Below are 19,393 nucleotides of genomic sequence, written 5' to 3' on the forward strand. Positions count from 1 at the left end.
ACAGAGTGGCTTCACTCACCCTACCGCAGCGATGAGATCGAAGCCTATGAGGGACCTCTTGACGAAGTCGACACTAGAGCCACATGCTGCATCGTTTACATCCGCAACTTTTTGTGTACACCACACGACTTTGCGTACTGCATATACGGGCACGCAAATCTTGCAAAGTTTCACTCCGGCTTGCATGGGGGAAACGCGGTATGTTGAGCCAAGTATTGCTTTGCGATCGAAACCACACTGATCATATGCCTCGTAGTACAACGGCCCAATCCTTGCGTCGGTTATATCCCTACTCGGAAAAACAATCGTAGAGAATGGCCAGAGGGTTCAGCCGATTTGTTGGAACAGATTCCAAAGGGTGCGCAAGAATCCGGAAAGGCATAACAAGATTCGCTGGTCGTGCATGTTTGAGACAGCAAGACTGGCGTGGAACAAGATGACATTTGACGCCAGATCCCTACAATTGCTCGAGAAGTTTTTAGCAACTGCCACCAATCTGACAGAATACCCGATTACTGAGGAAAGATGGGGAGCAAACGCTATTATCGCGGGCCGGAGGACAAGCCAGGAAGCAAAAAGCATCGCTATCGAGATGAATCTGGAGTTACTCAAGAAACAGGATGATGATGACGAGATCCTCTACTTTGTCGAAAACGAACTGCATGGCCGGCGGGTGCGACTGCGCCAACACAAACTTTCAGACGAGCAAACTCGCCTTCTCGGTTACTTTGCGAAACTCATCGATGAGTTTGACTACTTGTGCAGCCCCGACAACCCAGAGGTTCCAGACGACAAAGCTTTTGCAAACAAAAGGGCCTTGGTCATCACAGAGAGGGATGATCTGATCAAACAGATACAATATGAAATCACAAAACCCATTGACGCAGCTGATACGTCCAGATCTCCGACGATGTCTCCGAAGTCGCCTCAGGTACAGGTTCAGCATACGCCGATCAAACAAGAGGAGCATATACCGATGCAACAGGACGAGCATACACCACTAAACCAAGAGAAGTCTGAATCGCTGAGCAGAAGCGAGACAACGACGACAGTTCGGAAACTTGAGCTTGATGCGATACAGGATTTCTGCAGCATCACCGGCGTCGACTTCGAAGAGGCCGAGAAGAAGCTTAAATATTATGATTACAATGTAAATAACGCCATAGACTTTCACTACGCAGACCAAAAGGCCTCAGAGCAATCAGCACCCCCCGACGTTGATATGGATGCTGATCCCGAGCTGGAAGAAGCCATCCGGTTGAGTCTTGTGACTGGATCTTCTGGCGGCGAAGCTACACAGTGTAATCTTCCGGTCGACAACTCGATAACGAACGACAAACCGAAAAGGCATACGCAATTGTACCGCGAGGATGCATTTAGCATATCGAAGGTCACGACTGGTGAGATCTCACAAAATGTGGCTGAAATGGTGCAGTCGCATGCCCAAATTCGAAAGAACAAGGGTGAGGAGCAACCAGAGATCACCCAGAGTAATTTGGAGGCTCAACATGGCAAAGAGAATTGCGAAGACTCGAGCAAGCAAGCAGTCGCAGCAGTCACAGCAGTCACTGGAGACATATCCCCAAGAGGTCGCTCTCACGCTGGCCAATCCATCCTATTAGATCCCCAAGGAAACTTCAAGGCACATGTGCATCCAGAGCCTCCTCAAACAAGTCTGTGGGAGCAATACCAAACTATGCGAAGCAGATTGCAAGTACAGTATTACGGTTCCGGCGCATGCTTCGAAAGCCTAGGTCCCATTCGCGGCGTTCCTACAAGGGAACAAGCTGAATACATGAAGCCAGCCGAACAGACCCAAAATGACAACGCCAACACGGTTTCGGCTGTGAAAATCGACGACGCTGGAGGGTACAGAAACGTTGGGCAGGTAAAAACAGCTAGGGCATATCGAGAAAAGCAGGAAGTTCAGCATGCAGAGAAAATAGCCGATGCCGCAGATGCTGAAATGGCAGTCGAGTTGACAGACGATGAGCTCAAAATTCAAGAAGAAAGAGACCACGAATACGCAGAAACGGTGCAAAATCAACTCTATGCAGAAGAAGAGGAAGAAGGAGGACAACTCGCCAATGCACCAGAACCCGTGCACGTCTGTGAAGACTGGGCAAAAGTGACAGCCGCAACCATACATTCCCAAATGAAAGGAATTGCGTCTGAACAAAACACAGAAGACGACAACGATTCTACACGCGGCAACTACAGCCCAGCACACAGTGGCCACGACTCTGCGATCGGCGACGACGAAACTTCATCCAAGTTGGACCTTGATTACATCACGAAACACGCCGAAGAAAACAACAGACAGAACGAGAAGCAGGGAGATTTCGAATCTGACTCCTTCATCACCCTCAGAGACCTCGAGGAGTTGAGCGACGAGCCGAGAAAGGCCGTGTCGGAACAAGAGAACGCTCTATCCGTTTCGAAAGAACAAGCCAATAAACACACCACAGATCAGGGAAATGTCGAACCTAACTATTTCGTCAATCCCCGAGACCTCGAGAAAGTGAGAAGTCAGGTGGACGATGTCGGTTCAGAACAAAGGAAGGATCTGTTCATCTCGAACCAAGACGATGCCTGGGACGGATACGACAGTGACGCAGATGAAATGGAAATTGACGATAAGGGGATAGTTGGTTCTGATGCTGATGCAGAAGGCGATACGGATAGCGAACTGCAAGGTTTTGATGCCGATGCGGAAGGCGACGTGGATGAAGAGATGCCAACGTCGACATCGATCGGAGATAAGGATGTTGTCATGAGCGTGGTAACGGGTGACGAACAGCAGACTCTCGAATCGAGTAAGGAGGAGGAAGAACAAAGCGCGAAAAAAGAAAAGTACGGCTCACCTATGGTGTCCAAGCCGGATGAGGATGTGGACATGGACGCTGAAGACGGGAATGTCAAGATCTTCAAGACGGATGAAGAAGACAACGTCGATATGGCCGGCAGCAGTTAGCTAGATATATCCCAGGGCGATACTATAGTAGTAATACGCATGCTCAGTATCCCTACCTTGCCCATGATATCCATAGAACTCACGTCTATCAATAGCAAAAGAAGTCCTCAACAAAGTATTATTCCAATTCAATGCTAAAGCTAACATGATTGCACCATAAAGTGCCCAAAGAATGCAGGGGTATTTGACCACACACGATTCAGTGGTGGCGATGTAAGGAAGATCTATAGACCCCAGGATCCCGTCCAAGCGGTGATGCGTAGAAGCATCTCAGTACGTATGTCGTTACTCATATCTCTTGTATGGCTGTAAGCTATACACAATACCGTCGTGCATTGCAATGTAGGATTCGTTTATCTGGACTACTCATTGTCCAGAAACTCTACCATGACACTGGCGCCCTTCAGTCCAGCGGCTTCAACCGTGTCGTCGACGTGGTCAAGAAGGTTCTTGCCCATGAACGCCAGATCGAACTCAGCTCCTTGCTTGCCTTCCCAAGGTACATCGGACTTGATCCATTCGTAGACGCGACGAACTGGGTCTGAGAGGTTGAAGCGGCGCACGATCGGACGACCTGACGGTCCACGGAACTGGATACGAGTCGTAACCTTGGGGTCGGTAACGGTAGGCTCGGTGTGAGGAGCATGTGCGGAAATCGCATCAAAGACCGGATTGGAGGGAGTTGCCTCAGGCTCGACTTCTGGTTCAGGGGCGGCTTCTTCGGCCTTGCCCTTGCCCTTGATGTTGTCTGTAGACTTGGTGAGAGCATCCGGGTCATCGTCCTTCGGTCCCTTGCCGTTGTCCATGCTGTTTTGTAGTGCCATCTCTAGCATCTCCTCCTCCGTCATGCGACCAACATCCTTCTTCTTGGACTCAGACTTCCGCTTTGCTACTGGGTTCTTCGCGTGGACGTTGAGGCTGTAGCGGTCGAGGAACTCGTGGAGCTGAGCATGAAATTCAACTGGCTCAGGTATCGGTGGGCCCGACCAGACTTTGACTTGCTCGCCCGTTCGGGGGTCGACGATGGCGATGTGGGGGTAGGCGTCGGAACTGTCACGAGCGTGGAAGTAGTAGTTCATGTACTGCTGTCCACGCTGATCATCCTTTGCGTATTGCAGGAAGATAAAGTTCTCCCGCACAGTTGCCTTGATTTCGTCGTTCTTCCAAATGTCCCTGTTAAGGCGCTGGCAGTCAAAAATTGCCGGATCTTGGATGTTGACGAGCAGCCACTTCTCTTCATCCTTGCCCATGTCTCTCGCCTTTTCCCACGACCCTTGGTACATGATCTCGAACGGTGGGCGGAATAGCTCTGCGAGCATGTTCATCTTAGAAGACTGCTCGGAAGCACCGCCCGTTGCGGTCGCAAGCTCGCGTCGCCGAGTGCTCGAATCGGTTGTGTTATCCCAAACGTTGGTGTGAGTTGCGTGCTGGTTGAAGATACCTGCGCGGCCTTCATCAATTGGGTCAGCAAAGTCCGGGAACTGTACATATGAAGTTTGTGGCATACCTGTCCGCCGACGAGCCAGCTGTTCCTGGACCATGGCATCGAGATCTTCTTCGTCATCAGCAGGCCCCCAGTTCGAGCCTGGCCCAACAAGTGTTTCCACTCTCCGTTCTATAGGTGCGCGAATCTCATCATTGCCAGCTCCACCAGCCCCGCCACCGCCATACATCTCTTCTTGTAACCTCCGTGCCATGGCTTCATCATCTTCCACGCCTGGTTGTGCTTGGGTGGGTGGCGCGGTGCCTTGTGGTGCGGGATCGAAGTCCATGTCATCGTCTGAGTCGACATTGATGGGATTCTGTGCGGAGGAAGCGGCTGCTGAGGGCTGTGATGGCACCGAAGGAGCATCGGCAAGTCCTGGGGAGTCGAAGAAGAGTTGTATGGCCTGCTCCAAGTTGCCATCAGTTAGGCGCAAGTATTGAGCAGCCTGATCTGGGCTGCAGGAGGTTATGCCACAGAAGTTGGCAACATTTTCTTCATCCATCTTGGGCGATGGTATGTGTTTCGGCTTTTGGTGTTTAAGTTTGGTGTTGAGGATGGGCAGGAAAGTGCGTTTCCTTGACCCGTGGAATAGGTAGCGAAGGCCTTTGTGACAGCGGTATGCTATTCCGAATGCGTTGATTGGGTCGCGAAGGGTATTTCGGTCGTCGAGCGTGTGTCAGGAATTGTGTGTGGCGGTCGCGATTGTAGGTAGAACTGTGGTGGGGCAGTTTATGTACCCATCAAACTCCGCGAACAACTGTCGAGGTGCGTGCACAGAGTATGGCGACGGGTGATGATGCAAATAGACGCGATTTCGTGAGGCGGTCAATGTACTACACAGTGTGAGGTTTGGACGTTGAGTACCAATGTGAGTACAGGTGCGGTGAACGGCTTGTGACAGGCGCGGGCTCGGCTTGTCTGCTGGGGGGAGATCGTGGAAGAAAGGAAATAGATAGGCTAGGAGAGGGGCGAATTACTAGCCTGGCGGTGTTGCAGGTGTCTAAGATAGGCCGAAGGCGTCGGCTTTATTAGAAGCACGTCGAAGACGCGATGCGATTGTTGTAGGCAGTTGCGACTGCGTCATTCCGGTACCCGTGCGTCAAACCCCTGTTGCCTCACAAGTGAATGTCCGACACGACATGTGGCAACCACGGACGAACAGGGCTTGAGATACGCCTAACTAATCATAGACACTCCATAACAATACACTAGCACACTGCATCGCTTGGTCATCTATCCCTCCCGGAGCCGATGAGCCACGCCATCCGCCTCTGCCTGTTGCCCCTGCTATAAGACTCTCGTTTGTTGATCGGCCCCATCATCACGATACCTCCAACAAATCACAACATGGCGTCGGAACAAACACCAGAAGCCAAAGAGCTTGCTCTGGTGGGCAAGGTCGAGATGCGCATTGCACTTGCTAGCTCAGAGAAGAAGCTCGAAGACTTGCTCAAAGTCTATCTCTCCCCACTACTACTCAAACTCGGTTCAGATAGCGTCGCTGTACGGAATAAGGTAAGTCTCATAGATGGTCGGCTGATGTGCTACTATGAAATTATTTTGAACACCGCTGATAGCGGCCTCTCATTAGGTCATCTCTATTTGCCAACACATCAACACCCGCATCAAGTCGCAGTACGCATTCCTGTTTGTCCAAACATAAAGTCTTGCACTAACGCAGTACCCCAGAGATATCAAGCTCCCCCGTGGGCGCTCTCCTAAAGCAATACAAAGAGAATCCTGATATCTCTCTTATACGGCATTTCGACATTCTTTACATCCAGCAGGGCATATCGCGACTTACAGTTGCCGAACGACTAGAGCTTCTCCCCCATTCTACTGCAGGGCATCGCTAAAGACTATGAAAAGTCGGAGCAACATGCCTCTCAACTATTTCATCTCATCCTTCGTCTTCTGGTTCACTTCAAGCTTCCTCTCCGTGGTAGCAAGGAGGACGACGAGCTAAGAACGACTTTGGGTCTTTCCGATGATGATGCGGCCTTCCTCTCCAAGTGGTTCGGAAAACTGCTTATGTTGAGCATTATACGAGAGAGCAACCCCCAGGCTCAAGCCTCGTTACGCTGTCCTGGCTTATCTTCCGATGACTACAAGTTTCTGACACTTCAGGGCAAGCCAGACGCTTGGGATCCCACCTCAGATGCAGGACTGAACTTGACAGAATCCAAGGCCCTAGTCACGCGCTTCATGGCAAGTGGAATGTTCAAGGAGGATGAGAAGTTCCTGCCCGCGCTGTTCGCATCTGCTGATACCAACTCTCGGATATCAGAAGTTGGTGAGGACACCTTGAAACGTGTAATGTTGTCGAAGGACCTTGAACAACCGGAGGTTGTGGAGACTTTATTCGACCTCTACTTTGGCTCAAGCTCATCGAGTGGATCGCTTCCTGTAAAGACACCCCTACAAATCAGGATACTAAACGTCTTGTCAAGGTCTGCCAGGTGCACTGCATATCCACAGCAGATAGCGAGGCTTGTAGAAGAAGGTCTCCTCTCGCCCGAACTAAATGCGACAAATAAGACAGCCGGTAGGGAAGCTTCCAAGTTCCGTTCAGCTATCTTCTCCCTTGTCAACTTCGTCGCTCGTCGTGGCAAGTCATCCGATCTTTCCCAGGTTGCCGAGAGTCTGGTAGGAAACCTAAGAGCTTTCATCCAAGACCAAGGCTGGCCAACTCCTGATCGCGATCAAGATATGGAGTTGAGGGGCTATGGCTATGAAACCATTGGGCTGTTAGCGAAAGCCGCCCCAGAGAAGATTCTACTAGAACCGTCTCTGGATCTGCTAGAGTTCTTGTTTCGATCTCTTCGCGAAGATTCAGCGGGTAAAGACGTAGCCGTCAGTATAGAGGAAGCTCTTTCTTCAGTACTGGGCGCATTCTCAAAACCTTTCGATCATTCTGTCATGCCCAGATTTCGGCAGATACTGCTGAGATATGCATCTGTAGATCAGGAGAGCACACCAGCTTCAAGTCGATTTACAAGAAGCACTCGCTATGTTGCAACACGGTTCGCGAATCGCTGCCTTCCATATGAAGATGTGCTGGCGCGGTGGATTGATATTCTCGCGGTTAGTGGAGGTGCTTCTGAAAGACATGAGGTCATAGAGGAAGGACGGCGTGGTCTCGATCCATACTGGTTCAGAATGTCTAACACGCCGCCTGGTGAACGTGAACAGAATACGTTGACATTTCCGGACTTCGACAAGTTGGTCAACTTCATCATCGTACAACAAGGGCAGGACGAGGATGCCATGGACATAGATGAGTCGGAGGACTCTCTTGTCCAGATACAACACTTCTACCAGCAATACCCTGGGGCTCTGCCGATCGTCATCAATTTCTGTTCCAGCATCGCTATGCAGTCTGCGCTACTTGACAAAGAGATGGCCGAAGAAGTCCCAGAAGACTGGGAGAGGAAGCTTGATACCCAGATGACCACGGATATGCGCGCCCGGCAAGCGTTTCGTGCATATGCGGCAGATAAGGCCCACGCTCGATCGCTTGCAGTGATATTGCGAGCCAGTTTCGACAGACTCACAAAAGATGATGTTAGTGACATCGGCGACATTGGTACTTCTTTCGTACGAATGCTGTCTCTGCTACCGCAGCGTCATTGGGTTCAAGCGAACGTCGTCCGAGATTTCCGCGCTTTACAACCCTCTATTATAGCCAACAACGCCGGACGACGACTCGCCGCTGCCCACGCATATGGATTGCTAGCGTCCCACGACAGCATTGATCAAGATGCTCTTCAGTCCGCTCAAGTAGTCTTCTTCGAAAAGCTCAGCACTTGGAAGTCAGCAGTCGGTGCCGATATCAACCAGATCAGCGGCATTATCCTAGCACTTGGCTACTACTACAGCAGGGCATTCTGGAGAAGTGGTGCGGCATCTACAACCATCACAGATGATCATCCGATCCAACAACTGTTACAGTCTGTTGTTGAGATTTTGAAAGAATCTCGGGACGCAACCCTGAAGGGTGCTGCCTTTTCTTGTATCGATCAGCTCAGTCTGTTCTATGTTATCACCCCATCATTACTTTCCAAGTACGCAAAGGTCGAAGATGTTGCTCAACATATCTACGACTCTGCCAAGACAGGCACGACCAGTGCCATTCTGGCTTTAGGTCATCTTTCTATGATCACAGATGAAGCCGAAGACGGTGCTGAGGAAGCAGCAGAATATAAGGCCATCGGTGACAAGCTCTATGAGCTGCACGAGGTCCGTCAGCCGGAGGTACACTTTTCTGTCGGTGAAGCGTTGAGCTGTTTCGCTAGTGGTTGGGACTCAAAGGCTCTGACTTCTGAGCTCGATATTCTACATCCAAGCCAACCGCAGGAGCCGTGGGATGCGCCTCTACAGACACCGTCTGGACCTAAGCGCGAGAAGACACTTGGTGCAGTTTTGGAGAAGACCTTGAAGGGCTGTGTTCAAACTAAACCCTCACTGAAGAAAGCTTCTGTGATATGGCTACTCTGTCTTCTACAGTATTGTGGTCACAAGCCCGAGATGCAAGGCTATCTAGGCCAATGTCAGGTAGCGTTCAAGAACTGTCTCTCTGATCGCGACGAGGTTGTCCAAGAAGCAGCTTCACGAGGATTAGGCTTGGTATACGAGAAGGGCGATCGCCAGCTCAAAGATGATCTCGTCCGCGACCTCGTCGGTTCCTTTTCGGACAACAAATCCAAGATGGCTGGTACTGTTACGGACGATACTCAGCTTTTCGAGCCTGGTGCGCTGCCCACTGGAGATGGGTCGATCACAACATACAAGGACATCTTGAACCTGGCAGCTGAGGTTGGTGACTCAAGTTTGGTATACCGCTTCATGTCAATGGCATCCAACAACTCTATCTGGTCAAGTCGAGCTGCATTTGGTCGCTTTGGCTTAAGTAACATCTTCTCCGATTCCAGTGTTGACGGATATCTGGCACAAAATCCCAAGCTTTACCCAAAGCTCTATCGGTATCGGTATGTTCATTGCACTGAGATGTAGCTGTGGAGGTCCTAGACTAGATCGCAAGCTAACACGAACCCAGGTTTGATCCAAACACGAACGTTCAGCGTTCGATGAACGACATTTGGAACGCGCTTGTCAAGGACTCTTCAGCAACTATTGACAAGCACTTTGATGCGATAATGGATGATCTTCTAGTCAGCATACTCACAAAGGAGTGGCGCGTCCGCCAGGCCTCTTGCGCAGCAATCGCGGACCTCGTACAGGGTCGAAGCATCGAAAAGGTAAGCACATCTTAGTGCGGCGCAATGGAAAATACTGATAATGCCGCATAGTACGAGAAGTATCTCGACGCAATTTGGGGCAAGACTTTTAAGGTCCTTGATGACATCAAGGAGACTGTACGCGTCGCAGCAGCATCTCTCGCCCGTGTCCTCACTGGCATACTGACACGTTCTCTCGAAGCTGGTGACGCTTCAAACAAATCCGCGACTATCCAGCTCGAGCGCGTTATACCATTCCTGTTTTCCACCTCCGGATTGGAGTCGTCAGCTGAAGAAGTCCGTCTCTTTTCGGTACACACATTACTCCAGATCGTCAAGAAGAGTAATGCCAAAACGCTTAATCCACACGTTCCAGAGCTTGTCGAACGTTTGCTCGGATTGCTCAGTAGTTTAGAGCCTGAAGCCGTCAACTACGTGCACCTCAACGCCAGCAAGTACAACCTCACGGAGCAAAAGATCGACGACATGCGACTTGCAAGCGTGCGCTCATCGCCACTGACCGAATCCGTGGAGCGCTGCCTTGATCTAGCCGATGCAGACACCATGGCTGCACTTGTACCTCGTATTGAGGCTGCAATGAAGAATGCAGTTGGTCTGCCGTCCAAAGTAGGATGTTCGAGAATTCTGGTTACGCTTGCTACACGGCACCGTTTCTTATTCAACCCGTATGCCGACGGCTTCCTGAAGTTGATCCAGAAGCAAATCCATGATCGCAACGAGACAGTTAGCTCTTCGTATGCGGCTGCAGCTGGCTACCTTGCACGTCTCGCCTCAGATAAGCAGATCATGTCCACCGTCGCGTTTGTGCACAAGTTGTACTTTGAATCCGAAGAGAACAGCGACAGAAATCGCCTGCTAGCAGCAGATATCATGCGCGCGATCTCCTTGTACGCTACAGACCGTTTCACCTCTTTCGCATCTGAGCTACTCCCATTCATCTTCCTGGCTAAACACGACTCCGAAGAGCAAGTCCGAAAGAGTTTCACGGAGACATGGGATGATCACGTCGCAGGTCCACGTAGTGTTTCTCTCTATCTCAAAGAAATTCTTGCTCTCTCGGAAACCCATCTAGAAAGCAGACAGTGGGCCATCAAACACACTGCTGCTAAGACTGTTGCAGACTGCGTCCTGCAAATTACCAACGCTGTCGGTAGCGAGAAGATTGAACCCGCCACCGCGAAAGTTATCTGGCCTGTACTCGACAAAGCCCTAAGTGGGAAGAGCTGGGAAGGGAAAGAAGTCGTGTTAGAAGCATTTGTACGGTTTGTGGAGCGTTCAGAAGCGTACTGGCAGGCTGGAGAAAACACGGATGTGGCCAAACAGTTAGGGAAGGTTGCAACAAGGGAGAGTAAGAGACAAGAAGGCAAGAATGAGAAGGTTGTTGCTGAGGTATTGGGAAAGCTAAGAGAGCATTTGAGCCTGTAGACATGATCGACACTCCATAGAGTCACCCATCGCTGGTCTTTAGACTTACCACTGGAACTATAGAAAGAATATAGATTTTGCAATTGAAGTTGTCAGGCTGCTGATATCAAGTCACGACCCATGGAGTTGCCAAAGTCGATGATGTTTCCAGCCTAGTTGCTCGAAATCTAGCAGCTGCTCATCTTTACTCCTTCTCGTTTGGACACATACATGTACTTGCCTCGGTTATCGGACAAAGTCTCATTCACAACGCCCGATATCCGGTGTGGTGTCAGCGACTTACGTACGAGAGACAAAACCCAAGTATCATAACCCTTGATCGAGAAACTGTACTGTTCCTTCGCTTCTGTAAGCCGAGGCGCAGCTCATCGCACCAACTAGGCCGCCTGATCTCGACCCGCAGCACACCACCCTTCCAATTTCACGATGCGAGATTCCAGCCCTATATCGCGGTATTCGTTTTCCCTTGCTAGCATCTGCAAGAACGAGGCACAGTCCACAAAACGGCGATGGAACGATCTCCATGCAGCTAAATGGGTTTAGTTTTTGGCGGGCATATTTGATAGTCTTCCCGCTGCATGTAAGCTATGTGATTGACATACATGCACGCCCATCGCCCTGTCTTGAGTGTTGGTTGCGAGTCACAATATGACGTGTTGCAAGCATAAAGTTTATGTGAGCTTGTTTGCGGCGGTCTACTCCGCCGAATGCATTACCCAATCTAGGCAAGCAAGCATGAAAAAAAAAGTCTCCGTACAAATAGTCATGTCGGAAGTTTTCCCATCTCGAGTCGTGAAGATGTTGGTTTCCCAACGCTATGATACCGTGCCTCATGATGGACGGGCCTAGGGCCTACGGGGCGTAGCCATCTCCCTAAGACTAAGCCCCATCACAGCCGTCTTCCCCCTTAGCCATGGTCTTGGGAATGCGTTAAGCGCGTCTGACACATCAGTGTCTCGCTATTGTGTGTTCTGTGCCACAACGCCGCTGGGGATCATAGCACACCGATGATATCCTCTGCGGCACGACCCCCCAATCCCAAAATTCCATTGCATGAGTCAGAGCAAGCGCGGTGGAAGCGCCACAGACCGCTTCTCGCTGAGCCGGCAGTGTGGAATCGGGCATGTGCCGCTGGGGATGTATGATGTGGGCTTCGAGAGTACTGTTAAGGTAAGAGGAGATTATGCGGAAGAATCGCGGCTCGGCGCTTGTCCGGCGGTATGTATTCCATCGTGTCTCGCATTTGAAGGATTATTGCGCATGAGATATCATCATGTAACTGAATATCTTCAACAACGAAAACGAAAAACAGACGTGTATGAAGTTAGCGGCGTGCTGCTCCGCGAGCCATGATGCTGTTTTTCTGATCATCAGCGTCCTTCCCGTGTGGCTGATGTGTCTCGCATCTATTCATTCGCACCTGACTTTTTGTACACCTACCCTATCAACAGATACTCATGCTCTTCAATCACTGGGCATTACTAGCTCGATATTTAACTCCACCTCTGCATCTTAACGTCTAAACTCAATAGCCCATCCGCAACCTCATCCGCATCCCCATTACCCTTCACATGACCATACGCAACAATCGGCGACCCCCAGCCCACCTAACGCCACCCGTCTCCACAGCCCTGGTTAAGCGCCCACACCACCCCTGTATCATCCCTGCTCACACCACTTCGCCCATCTCATTCGCCAACTGGTATACCGAGCTAGGAGAAGCGGGAAGGTTACGCAGCCTTGGGAAATATTGGGCCTGAGCTTTCTTTGCTTCTTTTGCGCCAACAGTCATACGCGGTAAACGGGTAACTTCCGTCCTTTTACTCTCCCTTCTGCAATGTTGAGGCGGGCATGAAGGAGAGCCGTGGGATTCGTCGGCCAGGACGCATGCAAACTCAATTGCACGCCTGAAAGAAACAAAAGAAAAAACGGTTGGAAGGATATGGCCTGTTTTCACGAAAGGTGGCTAACGTCTAATGGAGGTTGATTGGACAGACTAAGCGCATATAGATTGCCGTGCGTTATCTGGGGAAATATTGGCTTCTTACGGCGGGTATGCGTGTCCGCGTCACAAGGCGGTCTGAGAGTTCAGCAAATGGGCAGACAAAGAGAACGGAGGGGGAGGCTTGTCTGTTGATATTCTTCTCACCGGCGTGACCGAGCGGTGTGTGGTTCTATGTGTAGGGATGCTGTGTAGTATACCCACCCTAGTCAGTACACCAAAATAATCGAGATCAACATGTGCAGAGAAACATAGTTTGGATAGTAGGTATCATGTTTCATTTCTCTCTTTCTTTCTCTGGCTAGCACTGGTAGACTCGAAACCTGGATGTAAGTGGAGAACCACCGCCATCTGACCTCGTTAGCTTGCCCAAGTGAATAAGTCACGGCGGCAAGGGCTATTGTTCTCGTGTCTTTTGCCGCTCAACCTATCACCACAAGGCGCGTCCCAGATGCCCACTTCCAATACCAGAAAAACCTGCACGCTGCAAGATCTTTGCCGCCCAGCACACACCCACATTGTGTGCGCGCGCGTCGCCCTCGTCCCATATCTCAAGTAAATCGAAGAGGTAATCTCCGTTCTTGCTTTTCGCTTAGCCAATCAAACAGCGCCGGCGCATTCCCGCCCGCTATATATTGGTATCCGCTAGTAAAATGTGGTAAAATGTAATGGTGAATCCCAACGCCGAAGACATGTTTTCCGCCGTGACAAGGTCATGAGAGAGAAGTGACGTGGCCATAACGTCGCATCTCTATTGATGTGGGGTAGTAAACATAAGAAAAGTGGGAGATGTAGAAGCCAGGAGGTGTGATGAGGTTGTCATGTCGTGTTGTGTTTGATGATGTATGAAGATAATGTTGCGATCGGATCGCCTGGACCCGAGTAATTAGTTGAAGTGGCCGGGTTTGGATAGTGTAAGTCGTGTATAATGTAAAATGGTAGACGTTGACCGAATGAGAATTCAAGTGTCATGGTTAGGCGCCAGTTGCAGAGCTTGAAGGGGTATCGTGGAGTCGCACACGGGACGGCTGCCTATGCTCGAGCCAGGCAATCCAGAAGCGGTGGTTTGCGTAACAATCGCGCATCACTACTCGACCTTCCTCCTCTTGCCGCGGGGTGCGGGGTCGATTTGCGGAAACTGTGGAGCTTTCGCATCGACTGGTGTGCGACTATATGTCACTGTCCGTGTAACAACTTCGCGCACACTAACGCGCCTTGAGCGGCCAGTCTTCTTATCCGCATCCCAGGTTTTGGGTGATGAGACTGCAGAAAATGGTGATTGGATGGACTTTGCACTTGCTGGTGACCTTACTGTAGCGGGCGAATAGGGTGATTGTGGGATGTAAAGGCGGGGTGTCCGTGCAGAATGGGGCCGTGTGAAAGGTGATGGTGGTGGGATAGTGACGGTTTGGACCTTGGTTGGAGGTGCAGACATTGGCGGATCATCCTTGGTGGTGTCGCATCTGCTGCAGCTGCTTGATCTTGAAGTTGCTGGCGAGTCCTTGTCCTTAGCCTTGTCTACTGGGGCTGATGTTGATGTGAAGGACGCAGTTGAGGCCGACGATGTTACTGAGGTGGGGCGACTGTCACCAAAGACGAACCTGGAGCTAGTACCGGTGGACATTGGGCTTGAGAGAACAGGTGACAGGTTCTTGAGAAATTCCAGATAGGCTGTTGGTGGTGTGATCGGTGTCTTGAGATCTGAGTCCTCCCGTTTGATGTTGGCAAAGATGGGAGTTGTTGCAGAGGTAATCATGGGCGACCTGAGCTCTGAGGGGTATGTGGCAGACATAGGTGTCTTGAGAGTAGATAGCGTCGGTTTGGAGTCGGTGGCAGCCATGGTGTTGAATATACCGTTGTGTTGAGCGAATGACTTGGATACTTGTCGGTACTACTGCGAGCTGTGCTATACCTTCGTCCACAGCAAAGTGGAAAAGTAGGAGAGCGAGGCAGGCAGACAGGTACCTTTTGGCGCCTGGGGAAGAGAGTGTTTATTGTATGTACTATGACACTAGCTTGGCGCGGATGCGCTGTTGTTGTTGGCTGCTGTATGGGTCGTATCCGGTTATTTTTGGGCGAGAGGAGTCCCAGCGTTCTCTAAGCGCCGAGGACTAGGATATGCAGGCCCCGTGCACTGACGAACACCTCCACAGGGATTCGATTCGCTGCCCAACGCTGAAACAAGATGTGTGATTTGTTCGGCCCCTGCAGGTCTCGAGACTCTGACCGGCCTGAAGGCGCGCCTGATTCGCCGCGTAACCTTCGGGTGTGTGATGTGCGTGGTCGATGTGCGGGAAGCAAGCTCGTAATCTGAAGCTGAACGTGGCGACCTGGTAGTTTGCCCGGTAAGAGGATCTGAGACGAGCTGATGAGACGTTGGCGTCAGAATAAGGCGAAGTAGCAAGCAAGTCAATGTGTCTCATGAACGAATGTTGCTGGAAATAGATCGAAGCTATGTGCAAGCTGTCATCTCATCTCGTGGGAGCATTAGACGATTTTATGTCTTGCTTGCAGCCGCTGTATATCTCTGCGCTGCTTCGAGGGCGCGCGCGCTTCCGTCTCATGCCATCTGCCACCAGTTTTACGTACCAGACACCTGACTCTGGTTCGCCGTTGAAACACCACTACCAGCGCTTACATATGAGCCTTCCCGTGAGTTGCGTATGCCTATCACGTTGCCTAAATCAACGTCTCGACTGCTTCGTGGCCATGTATTCGGCGACCCGCCCGTCTAATCTCTGTTACACTGTACATAGCTACTCAACCAATTACCATCTCCTGCTGCATGCTATCTGAAGCCACGCGCGAACGCTGCGACCGTGTGGTCTGGAGGTATACTCAGCTATGCCGCGTTCCAACAAGGGCCGTAAGTTAATCCTCGGGCCGCCTGGGCGGCTTAACCTACGAGGGACTGCAGGTGACTGTTCTGGTGTATCTCATCCTCTCTAATAGGGCTTACTGCATCGCCGACCGTAATGGTGGGGTTCTGCCGAAGAGGGGACGACACCTCGTCCCAGGGTAGATGGCAGGTATGCTCTCCGAAGTAGACGCGACCATCAAATCGACGTGTTTTGGAAAGCGTTACAAACGGTTCTTGGTTCCTTTCGGCGGTTTGTTGATCAATGCAAACCATTTGACATCTACGGCACGCTCCTAGCATCTCAAAGTACTGCTGGCCAATCTGGAGGTAGCGCCAGTCGTCCTCCGCATACGGGTCTTCCAGCCCAGGCGGGTACGCTGGGTTCTCCGCAACCACGATGTTGGCTCTGAATACCTCTGCTTGCGCCGCCTTACCGCCCTCTGCTTTGATCAATTCATTCAGGCGGTTGAGGCTTGATCGCGATATAGTAAGGATGGGACTCTCATTTGCTAGCAAGATTGGCTTCGAAACGCACGCGCCGGGCGTAATTGGAACCGTTTCTGGAAAGGCGCCGGGTACTCGCATAGCGCCCGCTTTCTGGTACTTCTGCAGATGCGCTTTTGAGTGTCTTGAGATGGCGCTCCCGTTGCTGACAGCTGGAAAGCGCGCAAGGTGACAAGCCACCCCGAGAGCTCGCGTAAAGAATGACGATATATCGCTCGATCTATACGTCTTTGCCTCAATAGAATCTCCGCAGACCTTAGCCCTCGCGTCTTTATATACACTTCCGTCTGTGAACATTCGTGGATCCGCAGAGAGAGGCACGGTGATCTCATGCGTGTCGGTCATATCCTGAAGAGCGCCTACCAAACTCACACGTAGCAACCCTTTGTCGAGATCGATACTGGGGCGTATGAGAGCCATCTTTGGGTAACGTTTTTGGCTCAGTGCGGCTCCAGTGCCTTGATGGACCAAACACCACTCACGATCCCACGCAAGACCCTCTGGGCGCACCTCCCATGCTTTGCCCGGCGGTACGCTGAACCCCGCGCAGCTCTTGATAGGGTAGACAGATAGGCTTTCCACGTGCAAGCGAGACTCCGTTGGTGGCTCTACAGCGGCAGACATTATTGGCGATGTGTCCACTGGCTGGCATTCTTGGACGAAGAATTCGCGTACGAAGCCAACAAACTTGTCCACATCCGATAGGGTACTCATGGCTCCAAAGCTGACGCGTATCATGCCCGTCGGCTTCGCACGCATGACATCGTTATCGTTACCGCACCGTTGCCCGGCAGAAAAGTTCTCTCGCATTTCCCAGGGTGCCAATCCTAGCGATGAGGCAACACCACCAGGATTGCAAAGCCCGCCGGTTCTGAGTTGGATGTTCTTAACTGCAGCCAACTTCTCCACCTCTGCATTACTTACCCAGCCACCGCATTGATTGCGAAGATTGAATGCAATAACCGGGCCCTGAGTAAGCGAATCCCCATACGTAGAAGCCGGGTCTTTGTAGACGTGGCAGACGTCTATACCATTCCCGTGCTGTAATGCCGAAAGTCCTTCATATAGGTTTCTGGCGAGAAATGTAGTGTGCCTCGAGATTCGATCCAATGAGGTGTAGAGCTCCTGATGAACGGCCATCGCGCTGTCAAGCGCCATGATGTTGTGTATCGGAAGAGTACCGTCTTCCAATCTCTCGTGCAATGAGTCCGCCTTCTTCGCGTGCCATTGCTCTTTCAAGCAAACGACCATCTCAACAGTGCCACCACCAAAGTAGCGTCGCTTGTCAAATGCCGATGCTGATGCTTGCCTAACTATTAGGGCGCCTAGATCGGGGAAGCCAAACATCTTGTAAAGGCTCAGTACCGTAAAGTCGGGGGCCTCATCAGGATTCCCAAGGTCAAGAGGTGACGTTGAGACAAGCGCCGCAGCATCCAACAGGGTGTACACATCCTTTCTTTTTCCCGTACGTATACGGTGTGTCCAATCCAACGGCAGGCGACGTCCGTTCATGTTGGACTGCGCTGGGTATGCAAAGAGCTGTGCCGATCCAACTTCAATGTCTTGACCGTCAATCCAGTCATTGACCTCGTTATCCGAAGCGAAGCATCGGTGCTCCTTCGCTGCCTCGCGCACGCCTATCAGGCTTGTATGCGCATCCCTGTGATAACCATACCAGAATCCTTGGTCTTGATCCCGAAATGCATCCGTGACCAACTTTATCCCGGCAGTAGCGTTGGCTACAAACACCACGTCAAATTCCTGGGGATCGGCGTTGAACATTTGTAAGAGGCGTAATCTTACATCTTCGATTCGTCGTGTCGTCAGTTGGGAGGCATTGGAGGCGGAATGAGGATTCCCGTAGAGGTTCGCGATCATATCAGCAGAGAAGCGTTCGATCAACGATTTGGAGTAAAGCGTGGTGCCGGCATGATCTAGGTAGGTCGTATCTATTGAGTAAGCACACATCAGGACCAGAGGCTCTACAAACTTACCCTGCAGCATAGGATACTCCTTGGCGCGAAGCTCTTCGATCGCATTGTTGTAGCTAAGGTATGTTGCCTCCTCCATAGTGCCTGGTGTGTTTCGTCGCATATGACAGGCAAGTCTACTCACCCGTAGTCACTTGGATTTGGGAAAGAAAGGGAAGAGTTTGCGAAGAAACCCATTTGATTGTAGGTAAGCGTCGTGTTTGCGAGAGTGGGGGACATGCGATGGCGAATGGTGGAGTCGTGACTTGGACCCTGCCCAGGAGATACGCGGGCGGTCCCGATCGCTCGGAGAACGCCATCACATAATCCATCAACCCGCGACAACGAGCGTTCGCTACTAACGTCTCATTGTTCTCCTTCACTCCCAGCAGAGTTACGACCTCGGATATTCAACATAGGAAGCAACCCGGGTTGCGTGCCTGCAAAGTGAACATATCTGGGGCAACGCGACGGCTGCATACGCCTACTACATGCCACCATCGGAACCATTGCATACCAATATAAAAAGCCAAGCTAGTTTAAGTGTCGCACGAACATAAATAAGACAGCAAAACCAGTGCTTCAGCATATCGATGAAAACCGACATGAGATTCGAAGCGGCAAGGTGCCTGATTCATCTGCGCCATCGGTATATGGACATTGAGCCATCCCCTCAAGGCTTCATGGCAATTGCCCGTCCACGGGTGTCTTCGGGCCGAATAAGAAGACTAAAACAACTCACGAACTTAGTGGGGAGATCTTGAAGACTGTGACATGATCAATCTCAAAGAGGCTCTGGTCATCACTGATAGCGACATATAATTCTACTGGCCTTGCTGCAGCAGAAGCTTCCAGGTAATCCTTGAGCCTCTCTCAATATCGAAAATCATACGACAGACATGCATCGGTGTTCA

The 19,393-nt window shown here is 51.1% G+C and overlaps 5 protein-coding genes across 5 annotated transcripts; 2 read left to right on the forward strand and 3 right to left on the reverse strand.

Annotated features, from left to right (window-relative positions):
* Positions 1 to 436: 436 nt before the first annotated feature.
* On the forward strand, positions 437 to 2,974 carry ALTATR162_LOCUS10796 (uncharacterized protein; the record flags this gene model as incomplete). The annotated part of the gene is made up of 1 exon (XM_043318436.1): positions 437 to 2,974. The coding sequence occupies one exon, from the start codon at positions 437 to 439 to the stop codon at positions 2,972 to 2,974; it is 2,538 nt and encodes an 845-aa protein (XP_043174371.1).
* A 362-nt stretch (positions 2,975 to 3,336) lies between these two features.
* Positions 3,337 to 4,962, reverse strand: ALTATR162_LOCUS10797 (uncharacterized protein; the record flags this gene model as incomplete). Its single annotated transcript, XM_043318437.1, has 1 exon — positions 3,337 to 4,962. One exon carries the CDS (start codon positions 4,960 to 4,962, stop codon positions 3,337 to 3,339), a length of 1,626 nt encoding a protein of 541 aa, XP_043174372.1.
* Positions 4,963 to 5,807: 845 nt separating this feature from the next.
* On the forward strand, positions 5,808 to 11,143 carry ALTATR162_LOCUS10798 (uncharacterized protein; the record flags this gene model as incomplete). The annotated part of the gene is made up of 4 exons (XM_043318438.1): positions 5,808 to 5,975; positions 6,306 to 9,448; positions 9,517 to 9,718; positions 9,770 to 11,143. The coding sequence occupies 4 exons, from the start codon at positions 5,808 to 5,810 to the stop codon at positions 11,141 to 11,143; spliced, it is 4,887 nt and encodes a 1,628-aa protein (XP_043174373.1).
* Positions 11,144 to 14,232: 3,089 nt separating this feature from the next.
* On the reverse strand, positions 14,233 to 14,985 carry ALTATR162_LOCUS10799 (uncharacterized protein; the record flags this gene model as incomplete). The annotated part of the gene is made up of 1 exon (XM_043318439.1): positions 14,233 to 14,985. One exon carries the CDS (start codon positions 14,983 to 14,985, stop codon positions 14,233 to 14,235), a length of 753 nt encoding a protein of 250 aa, XP_043174374.1.
* Positions 14,986 to 16,041: 1,056 nt separating this feature from the next.
* Positions 16,042 to 18,579, reverse strand: ALTATR162_LOCUS10800 (uncharacterized protein; the record flags this gene model as incomplete). Its single annotated transcript, XM_043318440.1, has 2 exons — positions 16,042 to 18,458; positions 18,504 to 18,579. The coding sequence occupies 2 exons, from the start codon at positions 18,577 to 18,579 to the stop codon at positions 16,042 to 16,044; spliced, it is 2,493 nt and encodes an 830-aa protein (XP_043174375.1).
* Positions 18,580 to 19,393: the final 814 nt, after the last annotated feature.

Source organism: Alternaria atra, assembly GCF_907166805.1.
Source record: "Alternaria atra isolate CS162 genome assembly, contig: 34, whole genome shotgun sequence".
In the NCBI taxonomy this organism is placed as follows: domain Eukaryota; kingdom Fungi; phylum Ascomycota; class Dothideomycetes; order Pleosporales; family Pleosporaceae; genus Alternaria; species Alternaria atra.